General features: G+C 53.9%; 1 protein-coding gene across 2 annotated transcripts in view; it reads right to left on the minus strand.

Annotated features, from left to right (window-relative positions):
• The window catches only part of ATOH8 (atonal bHLH transcription factor 8), a 42,436-nt gene extending 23,667 nt beyond the window's left edge, over window positions 1-18,769 (minus strand). The window contains exons 1-3 of one of the 2 annotated variants that reach the window (XR_011569283.1): window positions 17,886-18,769; window positions 5,425-5,616; window positions 2,912-3,008 (exon numbers count right to left, since the gene is read on the minus strand). Coding sequence is in view for 1 of the 2 variants with exons in the window: in XM_019970316.2 (XP_019825875.2) it covers window positions 5,425-5,616; window positions 17,886-18,641 (948 nt within the window). In the remaining variant the exon portion in view is untranslated. The remainder of the gene's footprint in view (window positions 1-2,911; window positions 3,009-5,424; window positions 5,617-17,885) is intronic. The other variant, XM_019970316.2, reaches the window with a different exon arrangement.
• Between the last annotated feature and the right edge of the window lie 3,323 nt (window positions 18,770-22,092).

Genomic DNA, 22,092 nt, shown 5'->3' on the forward strand with positions numbered 1-22,092 from the left:
TGGAGAATCCCATAGACAGAGGAGCCTGGTGGGCTACAGTCCACAGGGTTGCAAAGAGTTGGACATGACTGAAGCGACAGCATTCACGCGCAGGGGACAACACCAGTCTCCACCTTGAAGGGATGGGGGGAGGGAGGAGTCAATGGGGTGATCCGTCGGAAGTACTAAACACCCAGCACTACGCTTAGCGTGTGAAACAGGCTCTAAGAATGTCAGGTATTGTCAGTATTCTTGTGGTGCACTGGGGTCCCAACAGTCTCTGTGAGTGATTTTCAAATCTGTGTGAAATGCCTGTGATGGGCAGAGGGGATGGGAGCAAAACACATTTAGTCATTTAGATAGTCAAGGGGCTGAAGCGACCTCAGCTCGGCAAGTCTGACCAGAAAGGACCATAGCAATCACTTCCGGGGTCAACTCACCTTGGAGAAGTAGAAGCCAAAGCCCCAGTGAGGGTGACCGTATATGCGATGGGGGGACAGAGCTCGGACAACACCGCTCAGTGGGCACTCTGGGGACACAGGAGGCACAGAAATTGTGGAGTTGCTGTCTCCCACACTTCAAGGCTCAGGAACAGTCCACAGAAACAGCAGGTCCCTCCAGGTCTGAGGCCTGGGCTCAGACACCAGACAGAGAACACTCTCGGCTCCCACTGACCTTCTAACCCCAAAACCAATGTGCCAACTCAGCTTGCCCCCAGCACCAAAACACAGAAGTCTGCGCTTGAGATGTCCTTCCAAAGAGGAGTGCAACTACCCTCCAACCTGCCATCACCACCAAAAGCACCCCCTGCCCAGAAAGCAGCAGCAGAAGGGGGACAACGAGGATCTGATGGAGCCACACCAGCCTTTGGCGCCTCCTCTGGCTGAAGACCGCCCACAGGTGAGGAGCAGCCTCTAGAATTGCAGAGCCCACCTTTCCGGTCCGGCTGGCACTGATGGCTACAGTCTCAGCCTGGGGTCACCAATCATTGCCCCGAGCTCAGCACACCATGACTAACTTTTCTCTCTGTGTGTGTCCATGGGGATTCTCCAGGCAAGAATACTGGAGTGGGTTGCCATTTCCTTCTCTGGGTGATTCTCCCAATTCAGGGGTCAAACCTAAGTCTCCTGCATTAGTAGGCAGATTCTTTACCACTGAGTCACTGGGGAACAGCCCCGAGGCCTGTGAGCAACTTGGTGGGGGATAAGAACTTACTGGCCATTTATCACCAGGGCTTAAACTATACCATCAACGTTAGTAGCTGCTGCTGCTGCTATTGCTTTTGTTGTTGCTATTATTGTTGTTGTTATTGTTGCTATTATTTTATTCAATAGCTTCAGATCACTGGAAGGCAGTGCCCTAGATCGTGGGAAACTGGTCCTCTCCTATTCTGAGGTCCAGCAATGCCGATCCAGCCCAGGTGTGGAACAGCTCTGCTGCTCTTTCTTCCCCTCCTCCAAAGAAGCTCCCAGGAGTCGCTGCTTTTAAAACAGGAGCTGCGGAAACATGGCCCAGAGCCAGGTGCTTAAGGCGCGTTATCTCTGGCTGCGGCCAGAGTCGGAGCTGAGCTCTGCGGAGCCCTTCCACTCCTCGCACCTGTCTCTCAGCTGGGCAGCCTCCGATGGGCCTCTCTGCATGACTGGGGCTTCCAGATGGACCCTGGATCCTCAGAGTCACATCCTGTGAGGCCCAGAGATGGAGGACTCACCAGTCAAGGGATATAGGTGCCCACCCCCAGCAAGGCAAGGCTGGGATGGGCAAAAGGATGAGCTTGGGGCCCAGAGGGTAAGTCAAGTTCACTTTAAATCCCGTTCTTAACACAGGCCTGGAGGCAGCTTATCAGTGGACACAGAGCATAATCTCTCAAGGAGGAGTCCTGGAAAAGGGTCACCCAGCCCCTGGGGCACATGAACTGTGAGGGAGCCACCCTTGAGTGGGACAGCTCAGGGTGCCATCGACAGGATTGTTGGTGATTATTTATGGAGGACTTCCTTTCAGTTGGTCACTTACATCAGAATGTTTTTTAGTTTCTTCCTTTCTTTATCCTTCATTAGAATGTAAGCCTGACTCACTTGCATCCCCAAACCCTCAGGTCACCCTGAGTGGCTGCAGGGGATGGGTAACAGGGGTTTCATCTGAAACCCCCACCCTCTGACGCCCCGCTGCATCCACATACTCTGTCCACAGAGATTGTGTGTGTGTGTGTGTGTGTGTGTGTGTGTGTGTGTGTATGCTAAGTCACTTCAGTCGTGTCTGACTCTTTGCGACCCTATGGACTGTAACTCTTCTGTCCATGGGGATTCTCCAGGCAAGAATACTGGAGTAAGTCACCCTGCCCTCCTCCAGGGGATCTTCTCAACCCAGGGATAGAACCAGCGTCTCCTGCATTTTCTGCATTGCAAGCAGATTCTTTACTGCTGGGCCATGGGGGAAGCCCATCTACAGAGACTTGGGAGGCTCAAATCTCTTTGCTAACACCCATCATGGCACCCATGTGCTCAGGTTGGGATTTCCCAACAAACAACTCACTGCCAGTGCTTGATAAACATTGAATGAATCAATAAATGGATGAACAAATAAAGGGATGTATTTCCAGGGGTTCTGATTAACAAAACAGTAGCCAATTCAAGCCACTCAGGGTCACTTGGCGGTCACTGAAGACCATCCTGAGGACACCTTGAAACTTACCTACCTGCCTGGTGACAGAGATGCAGGAAGGCACACACAGCAGGAATGGGGTGATGCTGTGATCAGCCAATCTACCAGCACAGCAGTGGGGCCTGAAGATGTCCCAACAGCTCCAGGACCCTGTCCCATGCCTCCCTCTAAGTCCTCTTGGTAATGGTGGTTGTCCAGGCATGGTCCTCTGGAGATGGCAGCCTCAGGACACCCCACTGGCAGGAGGGGCTACAGGATGCCAGGGTCCCCTTACCCTTCAGAGGTGAGGCAGGATCTCTACTTGGAAATCAGACTGCAAACAGCCTTGGAAATCACCGATGCTTCCACATCCCCATTGACTGAGGAGAAAACTGAGGCAAGAAGCAGTTAAAAAATGGGTCCAAAATGACACAGCTAGTAGGTGGTGAACCAGGCCTTGAACTCAGGGCTGTTTTATGCTCTTAAAAGTGAAGTGTTAGTCACTCAGTCATGTCTGACTCTTTGCAACCCCATGGACAGTAACCTGCCAGGCTTCTCTGTCCATAGGATTCTCTAGGCAAGAATACTGGAGTGGGTTGCCATTTCCTTCTCTGGGGGATCTTCCCAACCCAGGGATTGAATCCAGGTCTCCTGCATTGCAGGCAGATTCTTTTACTGTCTAAGCCACTAGAGAAGCCTGTTCGATGCTCTAACCCACCATCTAACACCTGTTTCCCAATCTGGACAATGCGGAGGCTGGACCAGATGGGCTCTAAGGTGTCTTAGATTTGGGCTGATTTCAGGGGAAGCCAAAAACTCATCTCTGCTGGCCATCGTCACCCCACTCCCCTTTCTTCTCCTCTCACCTTCCAAGCGTCTCTCCTCTTCCCCAGCCCAGGACACTCTGCTCCACAGAACAGGGAAGGAGGGGCAGCACTCTGGCCTTTGGTGGGTGAGGGGAGGACTTGGGGTGGGGGTGGGGACGAGAGGCATAAATGGGGGAAATGGGGCCTGCCCACCCTGCCCATCCACACCTCCGACCGCCCAAATGCCAGGGGAAGTTCACCCAGAGTTTACAACCCTCCTTTGTCACAGAGCACTGCATGGAGCCATCAATCACGCCCTTAATTTATCCGTGTCACTTTCCAGAGGAAAGCTGCCCTGCGAGCAGCCAGTGGTACTTCCTTTCTCACCCACTAGATGAAGATTTCACCTAATTGGTCCACGTTAAATCACTCCCAGGATTGCAATGTGCCATCAACACAGCAGTGGCTGGTGGTGCGGATGTGCTGGGCTCCTCCCTGCTGTGGGCAGGAGAGTCCACAAGGGTCTCTCTGCCTGGAAGCCTCTTGAAGGGGCCTTTGGAAGGCCTGGAGAACCCAGAGAAGGGCCTCCTTGTAAGGGGGGTTGGGGCTCAGGGATGGGGAGAGGGCGGGCCAGGAAGGAAGGAGGAGGTGGAAGGAAGGAACAGATGGAGGGTGATAGAGTCACCTGCCCCCAACCCCGCCGCTCTCCCCATCCCTGCATGCCCAGGGGAGTCAGGCATCTCTAACCACCTCCACCCTTCTTATGGGTACGGACTGGGTCCCAGCCTGTCTCTCTCCCTGTAGCTTCGTGTGTACAGAGATCCAGAGGGCTGCATCACAAGCCCTGCTCTTCATTCCTGGCAATGACCCTCAACTGGAAATGCTGGAAGCCAAGCCACGTGGGAAGCAAAGCTGTGACCAACGCCTTTCCTCCTGCCCATATTTCTCCAAACACATTAGGCTTTGTACACACTGTTCCCTCTGTTTCCAATGCTGTTCCTGCTTCATCTGCTCAGTGACCTCCTGGTTGTCCTGCTGGTCCCAGCTCAAACACCACTTACACAAAGGTGATCTTTCTAACTCCTTTGGGCAGGAAAGGCACCCTGTCCCTCCTCTGCCTGCCTGGCCTTCCCATACCCCAGCAAAGGCCTCTGGGACCTCCTGTCTATATTCTCCTGCCCTTATCCAGATACAAGAGGGTCTCTGAGCATCCTGTGAGCTGTGGAGGTGCTAGGACCACATGTTTATCATTTTTATACTCCTGCCCAGCAGGTTCAGCAAACGGCTGGGGCTCTATGAATCTCTTCAGAATGAATGAATGAATGAACATGATTTGCCTTAATGCATGGCCTCAGGTAACCCACAGGCCAAGTCATAGTCCCAAAACATACCAAAGGGCTCTCTTGGGCAGTTACCAGCCCATGAGATCTCCCCCTAATATGATGTTAATCAAGGGCTGAGTGGGGAACTCAGCACCAGAATGTGTAAGACCAGAAAGAGCTTCAGAGATAAGCTGTCCTCATTTAAGTGATGAGCAAACACAGGCCCAAGGGGACTGTCCCCGGTACCCAGGAGCCCCGTTACCAGTGTGCTGTGTGCTAAGTTTCTCAGTTGTGCCTGACTCTTTCCCACCCCATGGACTGTAGCCCACCAGCCTCTTCTGTTCTTGGGATTCTCCAGGCAGGAATACTGGAGTGGGTTGTCATGCCCTCCTCTAGGGATCTTCCCAACCCAGGGATCGAACCCATGTCTCTCACATCTCCTGCATTGGTAGGCGGGTTCTTTACCACCAGCACCACCTGGTAAGCCCCAGGAATAGAGTCACACACAATCCCAGGGGCCTGAGGAGCCCTGAAACTGAAGTGAATCCCAGAAAGCCTCCAAGAGGCTGGTCTCGCTGGTCCCTTTGGAAGCCTCTGGATGCGAGTAAGAGGCGCCCTGGATTCCGATCATTACCTCCCCATCCTCCCCAGAGGCTGCTGCCCGCATAGCTGGCGCGTACCTTGCGCTTCTTGGCGCGGCCCTCGGCCTGCAGGGTGCGGGTGCAACGCTGCACGCACTCAGAGAAGCTGAGGTTGCTGTGGTCGGCGCTGTAGTCGAGGTCGGCCAGCCGCGCCAGGGACAGGATGTAGTTGCAGGCGATCCTCAGGATGGCCAGCTTGGACAGCTTCTGCCCGTATGAGTAACACGGCACCTGGTGGGGGAGAAGGCGTCAGCAGGGGCTGCCCGGTCTCTGCTGAGAACCGGCCCAGGGGGCACCTTGGCCAGGAAGGTGTGGGGCCATTCATGCCGCTGCTGGGGAGGGAATGGTCGGGCAGCAGAGGTGGTTTGTCTGATCTCTCCACCTGGATTTTATTCCCTGTTCTAATCACCTGCTGTTTACACCCACACACAACCCCTGGGGGGCATCCACGTTCCCAGGCTGTACAGGAGGAAAGCCAGGCTTGGCTCTTGCCCGAATGTCAGTAATCATGGAGCACAGTGCGCTTCCCCCTGGGACAGAGCTCCATCCCCTGTGTTCCTGAGAAGGAATCTTGGACAGATGTTTTTTGCTCTGAGAGTCTGTTCTCTCATTCGTGACACCTGTCTTGCTGGACACTTGGGGTCTGACAACAGACAATAACTGGATTCTACCGTCAGAGGACTTACACTCAAGACTGAGGTTATGGACCTCGGGGGTGGTGCAGTGGCTAAGAATCCACCTGCCAAAGCAGGGAATGTGGGTTTCATCTTTGGTCAGGGAAGATCCCACATGCCATGGAGCAAATAAGCCCGTGTACCGCAACTACCGAGCCTCAGCTCTAGGGCCGGTGAGCCACAACCACTGAAGCCTGAGTGCCGAGAGTCTGTGCTCTGCAACAAGAGAAGCCACCGCAATGAGAAGCCCATGTACTGCAACTAGAGAGTAGCCCCTGCTCGCTGCAACTAGAGAAAGCCAGCTCACAGCAACAAAGACCTAGACAGCCAAAAATTAACTAACTAATTAATTTTTTAAAAGAGTGGTGCTTTAACATCAAAGCAGAGCTAAGCACCCAGACTCTCAGAACAGATCAGAGGAAAGTGACAATGCTCAGCTGGGAGGCCCACACATGATTGGATTATGCTTTTCTCTTTTTCTTTCTGACCTCAGGACCTGGGAAGCTGCTGGGCATACAACAGGTGCCTAATAAGTACAGCTCCAACCAGACTTGACATCCTTGACATTCATCACTGACTTGTTGTTCAGTCACTCAGTTCAGTCGTGTCTGACTCTTTCGACCTCATGGACTGCAGCGTGCCAGGCTTCCCTGTCCTTCACTATCTCTGGGAGTTTGCTCGAACTCATGTCCTTTGAGTTGGTGATGCCACCCAACCATCTCATCCTCTGTCTCCCCCTTCTCCTCCTGCCCTCAATGTTTCCCAGCATGAAGGTCTTTTCCAGTGAGTCAGCTCTTCACATCAGGTGGTGAGTGGACAGTCACAAATGGCACAGCGATTTGTATCAGGTAAAGAGATGGAGTCTCTAACATCATCCACCCTTGTCTCCACTGCTTGAGCAAAAAGCTACATGGACTGCAGCACAGATCTGTGTCCAAACATGGAGCATGCATGCTACATTGTTTCAGTCACATCAAACTCTTTTCCACCCCATGTACTGTAGCCCACCAGGCTCCTCCATCCATACGATTCTCCAGGCAAGAATACTGGAGTGGGTTGCCATGCCCTCCTCCAGGGGATCTTCCCAACCCAGGGATCGAAACTGAGTCTCTTTCATCTCCTGCATTGGCAGGCAGGTTCTTTACCACTAGTGGCATGTGGGAAGCCCCCGTAAAGTGGGGACATCACTGCAAAGTCCACCTGTCAGTTAGACACGGGCTAACCGATAGAGCTGCTCTGATGCGTTGTTCACCTAAATGGCTAATTGTGCATACCCAGCAACCAAGGCTGGGCGTCCTCCTCCCTATGGCTCTCCAGGAGCTATATGCAACATCCATCCCCAACACGATACCTGGTACTGACTAACCCTTATCGCACAGTGAGTGGGGCCCCCATGGCAGGATCACTCAACACACACGAGGCACTGTTCTGGACCAGTGGTTCTCGATAATATCATCCCTCAGCAGCAGTTGGCAATGTCTGCAGATGTTTTTTAGTTTTATTTATCTATTTTTGGCTGTGCTGGGTCTTCATTGCTGCCTGGGCTTTTTCTCTAGATGCAGTGAGCAGGGGCTACTCTAGTTGCTGTGCACGGGCTTCTCATTGCAGTGGCTTCTCTTGCAGAGGAGCATGGGCTCTAGGGCACACGGGGTTCATTAGTTGCAGCATGTGGGCTCAGTAATTACAGCTCCCGGGCTCTAGAGCACAGGCTCCGTAGTTGTGGCACTTGGGCTTAGTGGCTCCAATGGCATGTGGAATCATCTTGGACCAGGGATCAAACCTGTGTATGCTGCATCAGCAGGTGGATTCTTTACTACTGAGCCACCAGGGAAGCCCTGCAGACACTCTTGATCATCACTAGTGGGTAGAGACCAGGCATGCTGCTGAATGTCCTACAGTGCTCAGAATCCTACAATGCGGCCACAACAAAGAATGACCTGGCCCCAATGTCGACAGTGCTGTGATCAAGACAGCATAAACAAGAGAGCTGCTTCAGGGACTTCCCTGGTGATCCAGTGGTTAAGAATTCACCTTGTGATGCGGGGGACATGGGTTCGATCCCTGGTTGGGGAATGAAGATCCCTCTTGCCTTGGAGCGAGTGAGCCCTCATGCTGCAGCTAGAGAGTCCATGCACCACAACAAAAGATCCTGCAGGACGAAACTAAGACCTGACACAACCTAATTAATTAATTTTTTAAAAGACAGAGTTGCTTCAGGTGAGAACTTTAAATGCATCCACAAATGGAGCCCATGTTAAAGCTTACTGTGTCCAGGAGCTTTCCATGACCTGGCCCCCAGCCCTACACCAGAGGCTATGGGTGCCTGCCCTTGATGGTGCTCTAATCACCCCATCTGTTCTTAACGCCTAATGACTGTGACTCATTTAATGGTCAGTCTCCTTGTGAGCTGTTGGGGGAAAGTCTGTATGCAGAGCCTAACACAGATCCTGCCCATCACTGGCCTCCAAAGGATCTGTCGAATGAGGGAGTCAATGAACAAATGAATGCTCTCATCTGTTTTTTGTGAGGAGGGCAAATTTGTGGCTTAAGGGAATTTAGTTCCCCACCCAGAGATCAAACCCATGCTCTTGGCAGTACAAGCTCAGAGTCCTAACCACTGGACCACCAGGGAATTCTCCAAAACTGTTCTCTGAGGACGACAATTTAGGTGTTTGGTGTGGAGTGAAGCTTGTACATCCTTTGGTCACCTGGGCTAACTCCTGGTCTAGCCACAAACCCCAGGCAAGAGACATGATCATTCTGGGCCTGGCCGCACAGGGTGGGAAGGACTAAAGGAGATGGCGCATGCGCTACACTGCCCGTCAGGGGCATTATGTCCATGGGTGTGGCACAGTGTCTCCTAAGAAGGGCTCCAGAGAGGATGAGAAGCAGGAGATCTGGAGCCAGGAAGTAGCATCTGCTCATCCCTTACCTGCACCCCCCCCACCCCCGCCCCGGGGTCCTGAGACCACAGCCCAGGGCCCAGACAAGGTTTGCAGTCACCTTTCAACATCCTCCAGCAACCAAGGACTCACCCCTCACCAGGCTAGGAAACCCAGGGAGGGGCAGGGAGGAAACAGAGGGACTGCCAACTCCCCCAACTCCCGTACATTGCCCCCCACCCACAAGCTCTGACCACACCACCAAATCCAAATCCATCTGAAAAAAAAGCCTGTAGAACAATGCACTTTGCCTGTTCTCAACCAGAGCCCAGAGAATCCTGCTTATCAGCCTGAACAAATAAACAAGGTCCGTGGAACAAAAAGTGTCCTGGGGGTCCTAGGACAGCGGCAGGGGTCTCAGGAGCAGCCCAGCGCCCCCCTCCTCTGCACCCGGGAAGGGAGGGCCTGTCTGTGGAGGCTCTGGACAGCAGGCACAGCTATGTGACACAAGGCTCTAGGGCGCTGTCACCCAGGGGCCACTCCAGGAGTTGCCTGGCAGGCTCCAGTCCATAGGGTTGCAAGGAGTTGGACATGACTGAAGCAACTTAGCATGTACGCACATCTGCCAGTCGGGAGCAGGGCTCTCAGAAGGGATCTGCTCCTGGGGATCCGGGGTCATTGTGGGACCACAGAGCAACAGATGAGGTCAAGGCCAACCTAGGAGCTCCTGTGCCAAGTTCTGAGCCAGTTTCGTCCCAGATTTGTCACTCTGCCCCACTGCTTCTCTCAAAGTCCAGGTCTAACAAGAAAACCATTTATTGAGCTCTGATTGTTTACCTGGCCCTGTGGTCACTATTCATAGGTAGTTTTAGCCCATTGAAACATTCCCCCAAATAAAGACCATTACCCCATCTGCACACAAGGAAACAGAGAGGAGACATATTGGGCCCCAGGTCACTCATCTAAGACCTGATTGCAGCTACAAGCTTGTGTGTCTGTCACTCAAGGAAAGCACATGGCCACCAGGCTCTCTGAGCTCCTGCTGCCCGAGGTGGCCGTATATGGCACACCAAGAATCCCTTTTGGCAGCTCACTCTGACTCCTCCTGCTCTCCAGGGCGGGTGTTCCTCAGCTCACCTGGTTAATTCCAGGTCCTTCTCATACCCATGCCCCAGGATGCAGCAACCAGGCCACCGCAAAAACCCAGCTCAGAGCACCCTGGCCTAATGCAGATCTGATTCTAGGAGGTCAAGGTAAGGCAGAAAGAGTTGATCTGAATCCCAAACAGTAGGATGTGACTTTGAACAGGTACCTTCACTACTCCGAGCCTCAGTTTTCTTATCTGGAAGGTGGGAATAACATCTGTGTACCCTCCATGGCTGTTGGAACCAGGTCACCCCCTGCTGTTTCTTGCAATCTACTAAGGCCAGGCAAAGGATGGCTGTTGTGAGAGGTATTTAATGGCCCGGGAGTTTAAGCACTTCCAGTATCTCTCAGCTGATGAAAGACGAGCTGGGTTTTGAACTCACACCTTAGCTGAGCTCTTTCCAATTAGCCAGAAGCAACTGCTTGGGGATGTGGATGTATCTGCATGTGTGCATGCTAAGTCGCTTTAGTCACGTGCGACTCTCTGTGACACTATGGGCTGTAGCCTGCCAGGCTCCTCTGTCCATAGGATTCTCAAGGCAAGAATACTGCAGTGGGTTCCCATGCCCTTCTCCAGTGGATGTATCTTGTTGTTGTTCAGTCACTAAGTCATGTCTGACTCTGGAACCCCATGGATGGCAGCACGCCAGGCTTCCCTGTCCTTCACTATTTTCCAGTTTGCTCAAACTTATGTCCACTGTGTCAGTGATGTCATCCAACCATCTCATCCTCTTTCGCCCCCTTCTCCTCTTGCCTTCAATCTTTCCCAGCATCAAGGTCTATTCCAATGAGTTAGCTCTGCACCATTACGTGGCCAAAATATTGGAGCTTCAGCATCAGTCTTTCCAATGAATATTCGGGGTTGATTTCCTTTAGGATTGACTGGTTTGATCTTGCTGTCCAAGGGACTCTTAAAAGGCTTCTCCAGCACCACAGTTGGAAAGCATCAATTCTTTGGCGCTCAGCCTTCTTTATGGTCCAACTCTCACATCCATACATGACTACTGGAAAAACCACAGCTTTGACAAGATGGACCTTTGTTGGCAAAGTGGTGTCTGTGCTTTTTTAAAGTGGATGTATCTATATGGTGTGGAGGTGGGCAGCCCACCCTTCTGAGTAAGGGCTGGAGAGTTCTGGACTTCGTGGGACCCCGGCCTTAGTGAATACCTCTCTGAGCATCCACATAAGGCCCAGAGCCCAGCCACCACACCACCTGCAGGAAAGCCCACAGTGGTCATCCGTTCAGCTTGCTCAGAGGACAGAGGCCAAAGGAGGCAGCAGGGTCAGTTGGCTCCAACTCCTGAGGCAGCAAAACTTCCAAGAAAGTAAAAGTACCTGCCTGATGCTCAACGCACAAGAACTGTTAAGCTTCAGGACTTCCCTGGTGGTCCAGTGATTAAGAATCCACCCGCCAACGCAGGGGACAAGGGTTCGATCCCTGGTCCGGGAAGATCCCACATGCCTCAGGGCAACTAAGCCCACGGGCCGCGATTATTGAGCCTGTGTTTTAGAGCCTGTGCTCCACAACAAGAGAAGCCACCGCAATGAGAAGCCAGAGCACCACAACTAGACAGTAGCCCTGACTCACCGCAACCAGAGAAAGTCCATGCACAGCAACGAAGACCCCGCACAGCGAAAAATGAAAAATAAAAAGATTGTTAAGCTTCAGAGCAGCACGTGTGGGGATTTTCTCAAGGTCCCATATGCCTCTAAGAGATTCCATCCTACTTACTTACCAGACCCTCTTCTGGCTCCAACAAGGGGGAGAAAGCAGGAAGGATCCTGGCCTGAGATGCTGAGGACCTAACTCTACTCCGGGCCATCCACATGACCTTAGGCAGGGCCACAAGCTTAGGGGACTCAGTTTCCTCACCGATAAATGGACGTGAGAACACCTGCTGCCTCAGAATGGAATCACCATGGACACATGTAGGGAGGGGCTGCGGCTGTAAGTGAGTGTTAGTCTCTTAATCATGCCCGACTCTTTGAGACCCCATGGACTGCAGCCCACCAGGCTCCTCTGACCATGGGATTTCCCAGGCAATCATACTGGAGTGGGCTGCCATTTCCTTCGGAGGGGCAACAGAGAAGCACAGCCAGGAACCAACCAGCCAATGCAGGGGAGGCCTGGAAGCCCTCTTGCCTCTGTGCCAGCTCCTACCCACTCCTCAGACCCATCCTCAGATGCCCACCAGGGCTTCTAGATCCACAGAGCTCCAGCATCACTGTGTCCTCGACAGTCGAGCACCTGATTCATTTGAAATTATTCCCTGATCGTCTCACATCAGGGAGTGCTGACTTCCTGGGGTGAAGTCTCTCCATACAGAGTCATTCGAGGTCCTTGTCAAGTTCTGTCTAAACAAAATCCCAACCTGACTCCCAGCAATGAGGCTGAACCCTGAAAACCTGGGCTTAAGTCTTTATGAGCCCTGGCCCAGAGCCAGACGGGACAAAGCCTGGTCACTAGTTCCACCTCTGTAAGTGTCCTCACCTGTGAAGTGGGAAGGTGGGCTACATATGCGTGACCACAGGGCCAGGTAAGGTACTTCACCCCCTGCAAAGAAGTTCAAAAGGCAGCCGTGCTGGTGACTGGATGAGAGGGGCCGGAGAGAGGCTTCTGTCATTCCTGTCCCCTCTGGACCCAAGCAGGCCTGTCCCTCATTCCCTGAGGAGTGGGGCACAGGCTGCCACGGCCCCCTGGCATCCTATGGGGTCTGAGGTTGAGGAAGGTGCGGGCCTGGGGGCGCCATTCTCATGCCCCATTCTGGGCCACCCTGAGTTTACTTGTGGAGGATTCCCCGGGAGACCATGGCACCTTCCCTGGTGGCTCAGACAGTAAAGACTCTACCTGCAATGTAGGAGACCTGGGTTCGATCCCTGGGTCAGGAAGGTTCCCCTGGAAAGGGGAATGGCAGCCCACTCCAGGACTCTTGCCTGGAGAATCCCATGGACAGAGGAACCTGGCAGGTTACAGTCCATGGGGTCGAAGAGAGTCGGACACGACTGAGGGACTAACACTTTCACTTATGAAGATGTACTTCAGCAGGTCCTGCGGGCTTTGCCCTGCTGATCCAGGTGTCTGCCTAGCCAGACTGCCATTCTTCCAGTGCTGAGGGGCTTAACACTCCTCTGGGAGAGAGGAAATCTTGCAAGCACACCAGATGCCCTGTGGGCAAGCACAGCCTGTGAGCCAGAAGGTTCTGTCAGGGAAGGCCGTGGCCCATGGGCTCAGGCCCCTCCCTTCCCCCCACCCAGCAACACCAGGCTTTCCTTGAACCCCCTCCCACCTGGCCCGGAGCAGCCCCGCACATGGGCCGGCCCCAGCTGTACACACATGGCCTTCACATGAGGCGGCGGGGAAGGCCCCACGCAGCTGGGCTGGTGGCATGTGGCCTGACCATCTGCCCTGCATACCCACCCCCCACCCTCCTGCCAGGGGGCCTCTCTCTCCCCCACCTGCACTTCTATGGCCAGGCAGCCTCCTACCCCATTCCTTGCCTGGTTGAGAATATGGTGGGTTGGACAAAACAGGAGACTGTCGAGCTTCCCTGTGCTGGGGGTGGACAGCTCCTGGGTGATCACCAGGCTGTTAGGAATCTGAGCCTTGGAGCGACTCACTGACTGATTTGAATCCAGATTCTGCAATGAGAGTGGCACGTGCACCCTGGAGCCTAGTGAATGGCAAGTCAGGGAGATGAGCAGTGCAAAACCCATGAGGCCTGGTGCGGCAGCCAAAGGCTGGGAGACTGCCACCAATTTACAGAAGCTCTCTGAACCTCAGTCTCACCATCTGTTAAATGGGGGTGGAACAGGAGTGGGTTGGGACAACACCTATTTCATTAAATAAACTAATATACATAACACACTTAGCCCAGGACCCAGTACAAAGGATAGCAAGGAGATCAAACCAGTCAATCTTAAAGGAAATCAACCTTAAGTATTCATTGGAAAGACTGATGCTGAAGCTGAAGCTCTAATATTTTACTCCCAGAGATAGTAAAGGACAGGGAAGCCTGGCATGCTACAGTTCATGGGGTCACAAAGAGTCGGACATGACTGAGTGACTGAACCCAGTTGCTTTGATTGCTGCCACAGATTGATGGCAGTTTCTATGATTGTTAAGAAAAATGATTATAGAGTTCGTATTTCTACATTTGTCACGGCCTTTGCCCAGCATTGAGGATATTGTGGATGTTCAAGAAAGGTTCATTCCTCCTACGCCCTCCCTTCCTTTCTTCACTCGATGTTTGCAAAGAAGCTGTGTATGAGGTAAGCTTTATCACCATTTTCCAGTTTCATTAACTGAGGCTCAGAGAGAAAATGACTTGTCCAAGGTCACACAAGAGGCATACAGCAGAGACGGGCCTCAAATGCTGGCCTCCAGGCTCCCTGCTCATATTCTTTTCACTGTACCAGGAAGTTGCCCGGGGAAACAGAACTCCAGACCAGAGTTACAGTCCCACCACAAACCTCAGCGCCGCAATGGCCAAGGTCTCATTTCAGGCAGAACCAGACTCTTACCTTTTGCATCTTTTGCAGGAGCCCATTTCAGATAGTCAAGCCTGAGCCTAGATCCAAGGGCTTCCCTGGTAGCTCAGTTGGTAAAGAATCTGCCTGCACTGCAGGAGACCTGGGTTTGATCCCTGGGTTGGGAAGATTCCCTGGAGAAGGAAATGGCAAGCCACTCCAATATTCTTGCCTGGAGAATCCCATGGACAGAGGAGCCTGGAGGGGTACTGCCAATGGGGTCGCAACAGTCGGGCACGACTTAGTGACTAAACCACCACCATCAAGTCTAAATCCAGAGGCACAGCCTGTCTGGACAGGGGTACGCACGTGGGGGGGGTGGTGTGTGTATACACATGCACACCTTCTACAGGAGGGAAACTGAGGTCCAGAGGAGGGAGTGCCTCCAGGACACAGGACTTTCTCCATCGGACAGGGGCTGTGGATGTGGTGAGTGTGGCCTGGGCCCTGGGCTCTGGGGACCAGAAGTGCCCTAGCAATTTCTTTTGCTCCCAGATAACAGACAGGTGCCCACCAGCAGCCTTTCTGGGGAAAGGACAAATGCTTTGGGCCAGGAGGGCAACAAACAGGAGCAGATGTTTCTGTCCAAGCACTTGGCGTGCGCTTAAGAGCACAGGTACTGATTGTGTGTATACACACAGCTGTGTGTACTTGTGTGTGTGCATGCACTCTCTCCCTGAATTTGTCCCTTTTATACAGAACTTTCCCGCAAGAAGGACAGAAGTGAAATGAAACCAGGATTAACAATCCTGTCTCAGAGAGTCAGGCTTGTGTCTGCCCACCTTCCAAATATAAATGACACTGTAAGTCCGGGTGGGGGGCCCATGACACGGATACAGCTAACACTGTGAGAAGCATTTGGCCAGGCGGGCATTCTAGAAACTTCTATCATCTTTCTTAACCCACTAGGTGATTTGGGAAGAGTACCCTTCCTTCTTTCTCTGGGCCCCAGTTTTACATTCCATTAAGTCGCTTACTCCTTGGAAGGAAAGTTATGTCCAACCTAGATAACATATTCAAAAGCAGAGACATTACTTTTCCAACAAAGGTCTGTCTAGTCAAGGCTATGGTTTTTCCTGTGGTCATGTATGGATGTGAGAGTTGGACTGTGAAGAAGGCTGAGCGCCGAAGAATTGATGCTTTTGAACTGTGGTGTTGGAGAAGACTCTTGAGAGTCCCTTGGACTGCAAGGAGATCCAACCAGTCCATTCTAAAAGAGATCAGCCCTGGGATTTCTTTGGAAGGAATGATGCTAAAGCTGAAACTCCAGTACTTTGGCCACCTTATGCAAAGAGTTGACTCACTGGAAAAGACTCTGATGCTGGGAGGGACTGGGGGGCAGGAGGAGAAGGGGACGACAGAGGATGAGATGGCTGGATGGCATCACTGACTCGATGGACGTGAGTCTGAGTGTACTCCAGGAGTTGGTGATGGACAGGGAGGCCTGGCGTGCTGGGATTCATGGGGTCGCAAAGAGTCAGACACGGCTGAGCGACTGAACTGAACTGAACTGAAGTGGAAAGCTAATTCAACTGACAGGGATGTTAAGATCAGGTAAGATGGAATTTATTACTAAAAGAAGTTAAAGCCACTGGACAAATAAGATGCAGTTGAGCACACAGAGACTATGAATATTTTCTCAGCATCGAAAGAGGCAGCTGGAGGAGTAAAAAGAACCTGGAACTGACAGTCAGAGGACCTGGGTGCCAGCCCTGGCCTGCTGCTCACCAGCTGTGATGCTCTGGGCATGTGACCTCCCCAATCTGAGGGGGTTTTCCTAGCTTCCAGGTGAGCAGGTGGACAGGCATCTCTTTGTCATCTCAGCCTTCCATCCTGAGGGGCAGGTAGCAGGCTGCTACCTGAAAGTGAGACTGAATTCTCCACTTGGCCCACTGCCCAGGGTCCCAACTGTCTGTGACTGCTATCTGACCCGTCCACGCCACTCTACTTCACTGACCAATCAGCTCACCCATTCCCAAGTGAGACACTTTGGCTCAAAAGTCATAGAGCCTCTTTTCCCCAGGAGTTCAATTTCTCTCCCAGGGATGAACACAGGCACTGCCCGACCCACTCACGGGAGGAGGCAGAGAGAGTGTGATAAAAAAATATCATATTTTCTGAAATCCTTTGTTACTGGCTAAAGCCTAGAGAGGGTGAATAACTTTCCTGAAGTCACACAGGAAGTCAGCTGCAGAGCAGGCAGAAATCCTGACCATTCAAAACAGTCACATCCACCCATCCCCTCAACCTTCCCCATGCCCTGTGTGGAGTGGAGGCAGATGGCACTTACCACACACTTCTTAGATCTCTGTTTGCTCTATGAAAATGAACAGCCTAGAACTCCTGAGCAGTCTCAATCTTGTCTAAGTGGAATTGTAAAACTGCCACTCCCCACTACAGGGAATTCTTGGACAACTATTCCTCCCCATCCTCCCAAGAAGACAGTGTCTGGTGAGGACAGCTGCCACCTGCCCTAAACTAAGAAGCTCCTAACCCATTCCAGAACTAGTTTCTGAAGATCCCCTATCAACCAGTTCCTGCTCAGCAGACCTGCCTCTTCCATGTGCGCTGAAGGTCAGCAGTAAGGGGAATCTCCAGGAAAGACTCTCTCCAGCCAATTCCTGGGGAAGGGTTATAGCCAGGGTCCTTAAGGGCACCGAGTGGGGGAGGGAGGGTGCAGAGTGTGTAAGCAACCTGAGGGCAGGGACAACCCTGCTGGGAGGCGGGGGCTGAGAAGGGGTCGACAGGCTCCCCCGGAAGACGGAACACTTATATTCTGGCAAAACCAGGACCACCCCTCAGCAGCATTCCGGGTCTGCCAGAAGGGTAAGGGTCTTCGCCCTTACCCACCGGAGACAGATTCCCACATTTCCCCTCTCCACTCCTCACTGCGCCCAAGGGACTCCGGGAGACAAATATTCGCTGCCATAAAAGTGAACTATGAGGGCTGAAGTCAGACTCGCAGACAGGGTCACCCCAAAGGGGATGGAAGTGGCAGTAAAGAGGGCCAGAGATCTCTAACCTTCATCCTCACTTTGCAAACTAAGACCCATACCAAAGTGTGGCAAAGGTCGCTGCCCCAGGCGGTCCCATACCTGTCTCGGCGCTGGGACCGACCAGGCGGGGATTACTTGCCCTTTTATCCACACCCTCATCCTCCTTAAAGTCACCCCACCCCGCCCGCCCTACCACTTGCCCACCCAGCCTCTGGCCCACCCACTCCCGCAGCCATCCCCAAGCGCAGTGAGGGTGTGTGGCTGGGAGCCGGTACCTGCTTCCTGAGCGCCTCGAAGGCTGCGCTGATGGTGTGCACTCGCGTCCGCTCCCTGGCGTTCGCCAGGAGCCTCCGGGTCTGCTGCAGGGCTTTGATCTCCGAGGAGGCGGCGGTGGCTTCGCCCGGCCGTTTCCTAGGCGACGCGGAGGAATCCGGGTGGTTATTGTAAATTACGTGTGAAATTGACGAGTAAGAACTTTCCCCAGGGCGCGTGGGGGGCGCGGGGCGCACCGAGGGCTCTGGGGGCGCCGGGGGCGCCGACGGCGTGGGGCGTGCTGGCGGTGCGCACAGCAAGATGCGGGGACGCAGGCCCGGCTCCCGGAAAGGCTGTGTCTCGGGACCCCCAGGTACCTGGCCCTGGGGCGCAGGAGGCGGCGGCGGCGGAGGCGGCGTGGGGAGTCCCGGCCCCACTGCGCCCAGGGCGAAGCCGCGTTTCCGCGGGTCCAAGACCTCCGGCGCCCGGGCGCCCCCGCGCTCCCCGGCCGTGTCCGCGCCCCCACCTGAGGGAACGGCCGGCGCCACCCGGGCTGGCACCGGGGTCGGGACTGGCTGCAGCCGCTGGGTTCTGTCCCGCAGCCCGTTGGTGGCGGTGGCGCCGTGCTCGGGCGCTTCCAAGTCCAATCGGAAAGTTTTATAGCCGTTCGCGCGCCGCGCCGGCTCCTTGCCTTTCCTCTTGAGCTTCTTGAGGCCGTTCAGCTCCTTCACGCACACGGTCTTCCAGGGCCCATCCTGGAGAACCGGGATGTGCTTCATGGCGCGGGTAGCGCGCGAGGCAGGGGCGTGGGGCTGCCCGGGAAGCGCGCCCACCGCGCTCGCTCTGCCCGGGCGGCCGCCGCGCTCAGCGCCTCGGAGTCGCCAGCTCTCCCCCTGCTCGCTCGCTCGCTCCCTCCCTCCCTCCCTTTCTCCCCCTCGCCCCGGGGCAGCTGCGCCGCCGGGCTGTCCGTTCCCGGAGCGCTCAGAGTGTCATCTGAAGTCGCTGCCGCCGTGCCAGCGTTTCTGGAGAACGCCCGCTGCGCTCCATCTGTGTTTGTTTAGCCTCAGTTTACACAGAAGCCCGGTTCCCCAGATCAGTCAGCGCCGCCGCCTCCCCAGCCCCGGCCGCCCGAGCCGCGAGCGCCTTTAAAGAAACAGGAAGCATTTTTCAAAACAGCTGGGCTGCCGGCCGCCTCCTTTGTCCGCGTCCTCTCTGCCTCCCCCCACCCCCAGCCCTTCTGCCCAGAACCTGCCTCCTCCGATTCTCCCTCCTCGCCCCCTCCTCGAGTCCCGGGCGCTTCTCTTTTCCCGCAGGACAGTCTGCTCCCGAGCACATGGCTTCTGGGCCCTTGGGCCCTTCCCCAAATCGGAGCTAGGCCTTCTCTCGGTGACCTTCCGCACCCAGCACCTCCACGTCCAGCCCTCCCCCCAACCCTACCCCAGCTTGCCAGGCGAGAAAGAAACTGTACGGCGACTTCTCCTGGAAGAGGGTGAGGTCATTGGGGGCTGAGGGGAGGAGGAAGGCTCTGGGGTTGCCCAGGACCCTCAGGACCCCTGCACCGCAGTCCCATTCGCTGGGTCACTCGCTGGAGCAAAGGGGAACTAGGAGCAGAAAGCCTAAGCGACAGGGAAACTGAGGCTCCAAAAAGGAATGGGCTTTTCCCACGGTCACGCAGCGAGTTTAAAGAGGCCCATCATGGTGGAAGCTTCGGATTTCGACGCAGCATCTGTGAGAGTCTGAAGTCACCTCACCCCAGGCTGCCCGTTAAGCCCGGATTTACTCATCTATGAAATGAGAAATTCGGAGAACATCAACGCCTAAATCACAGCGTGGCTGTGAGAAATTAAGCCCCAGGCACATGGGAGGGACCAGTCCAATGGAAGCTTTGGTTATTATTACTATTAATAACAGAGGCAGAATAGCTCCTAGAGGCAGATTTCCTGGCCGGCTCTGCCACTTACAGACTGAGTAACACTGGGCAAGTCACTGAACCTCCCTGTGCTTCCCTTTCCTCGTCTGTAAAATGGAAGTAACAGTTGTATCTCCAGGACTGTTGCGAGGGTTAACTGACCCTGTATGTACAAAGCGTTCAGAGCAACCTGGTGCAAAGTGAGAGCTTTGCAGGTGCCTGCCGTTACTGGCAGGGGGCAGAGAGTGACTTCCCAGACCCTTGATCCTCAGTGCCATCCTACTGGAGATTCTGGGGAGGGGAGTGGGAAGGTCAAGCTAGTTGGCCCTCACTAAGCCCTCCCCAGCCCCCCCACTCCCCCACCCCAGAGGCTGCCCCAAGGACCTGCACTTACTCCTCAAAGGCCTTTCTCTGTAGCAGTTTCTCCTTAAGGTGGTGATGGGTGCTTTAAGTAGTTTGGGAAAAGATCGACCTTGGCCTGGGGCTCTGACCTCTGCAACCACTGGAATCCTTATCTTTCTGGTTTCAGTCCTTCACTCCCACCCCCTACACCCACCAAACCCAGTGGGGGTTTTCTTCAGGGTTCATCTGGAGTGCCTTCTTTCTCTCTCTCTGTCTCCTCTTGTCTAGGGGAGAATGACCTAAGGGTTTGAGGAGGTAGATAACTCAGTAGCCTGTGCCTTGCAGTGTCCTGGAAGGTAGGAGAGGGGTCCAGGCAGAAAGTTCAGGGGCAGGAGCATAGATTGTGCTTGGCTTTTCAATTCTCAAGGCCTGTGACCCTGGACAAGACAGTTCATCCCACTGGAGTTCTGAATCTGTCCTTGAGGGTGACATTTCTGTGCAGCCAACCTCTCAAGGTGGTTAGGGAAATAAAAAGAGATCACAGATTTAAGAGGACTTTGACATCAAACATACCCTCATATGTCTGCATACACATAGGAACACACACACGAAAGCATGCAATTTTCTGACTATGTGCTTAGTCGTGTCCGACTCTTTGCCACCCCATGGACTGTAGACTGCCAGGCTCCTCTGTCCATGGGATTCTCCAGGCAGGAATACCAGAGTGGGTTGCCATTTCCTCCTCAAGGATGTCTTCCGAACCCCAGGGATCGAACCCCTTGTCTCTTCTGTCTCCTGCATTGGCAGGTGGGTTCTTTACCACTAGCGCCACCTGGCAATAGTAAATGCAAAACCTCATTTTTTTCCCACGGGGGGAATCGGTCCCAGCATGATACAGTGATTGCTTCCTGAGGCACCCACTTCCCTGGACACCCAGCATCTTCCCATACCTTACCTCTCTCCTGAAGACCAAGGGTAAACCCCAGACAGGAGCCCCTATTCTCCTGCTTTTTCCCCACCAGCCCCAGGCCCTTTGAAGAGAACATTCTTCTCGCTCTTGGATGATTGGCTTCAGTCTCCTCTCTCTGTAAGCCTTGGCTGGTCATCACAGCGCCCTGTCACTCTTGCTGGCCTCTGCTCACTCCCAAGAATTGCTTCAGCTTGTCCTTCACTGAGGTCCTGTCTGAACCCCTAGGTTTGTGAGGTCCTGAAACACTGCTGTTTCTGGGACTTCTCTGATGGTCCAGTGGTTAGGACCCTGTGCTTTCACTGCAGGGGGGCCTGAGTTCCATCCCTGATCAGGGAACTAAGATCCACAAGCTGCTCTTTCCTTCCTCCCTGTCTCCCAGGAAACCTTTGCTGAAGCCCTCACTTCAGTATTCTTGTCTGGAGAATCTCATGGACAGAGGAGCCTGGAGGGTTACAGTCCATGGGGTCGCAAAGAGTTGGACCTGATTGAATGACTAACACTATCTTTCACTTTCATGCCCTTTATATTTGCCAGCTCCCAAACAGAGTCTGAGACCCCAGCTAGCCCACTCCTCACACATCTAGCCAGTCAGTAGCAGAGATGGGGGGAAAGCCAAGTCCTCCTCCCCAGAACTGCTGAGTTCCTCTCTGAACCTCAGTTTCCTCCTCTGTAAAATGGGGATCATAGTATCGTCTCCCAGAACTGGCATGAGGTTGGGGTGAGACTGCATGTACAACACTAAGCTGGAGTGACAGTGGCCTCAGGCCTCTGGGTTGGCACAGCTGCCCAGACTCCTTGCATCGCAGCATCTGCCTCCGGTCTCGGAGTGCGCTTGCAGGCTGGAGGTGTCCACAGCTAGTTGGAGCATGTGGAAGTCTTGTAGCAGGACTGAAAACTGTCCCTAAAGAGGCCAGCATGGGCTCCAGGAAAATCACCTGTCTTTGTTGAGTATCGAGAGCTCCACTCATACTGATCCTGAGCCTGTCACCAACTCTCTCAAAACAGTGGA

The sequence above is a fragment of the Bos indicus genome, chromosome 11 (assembly GCF_029378745.1).
Source record: "Bos indicus isolate NIAB-ARS_2022 breed Sahiwal x Tharparkar chromosome 11, NIAB-ARS_B.indTharparkar_mat_pri_1.0, whole genome shotgun sequence".
In the NCBI taxonomy this organism is placed as follows: domain Eukaryota; kingdom Metazoa; phylum Chordata; class Mammalia; order Artiodactyla; family Bovidae; genus Bos; species Bos indicus.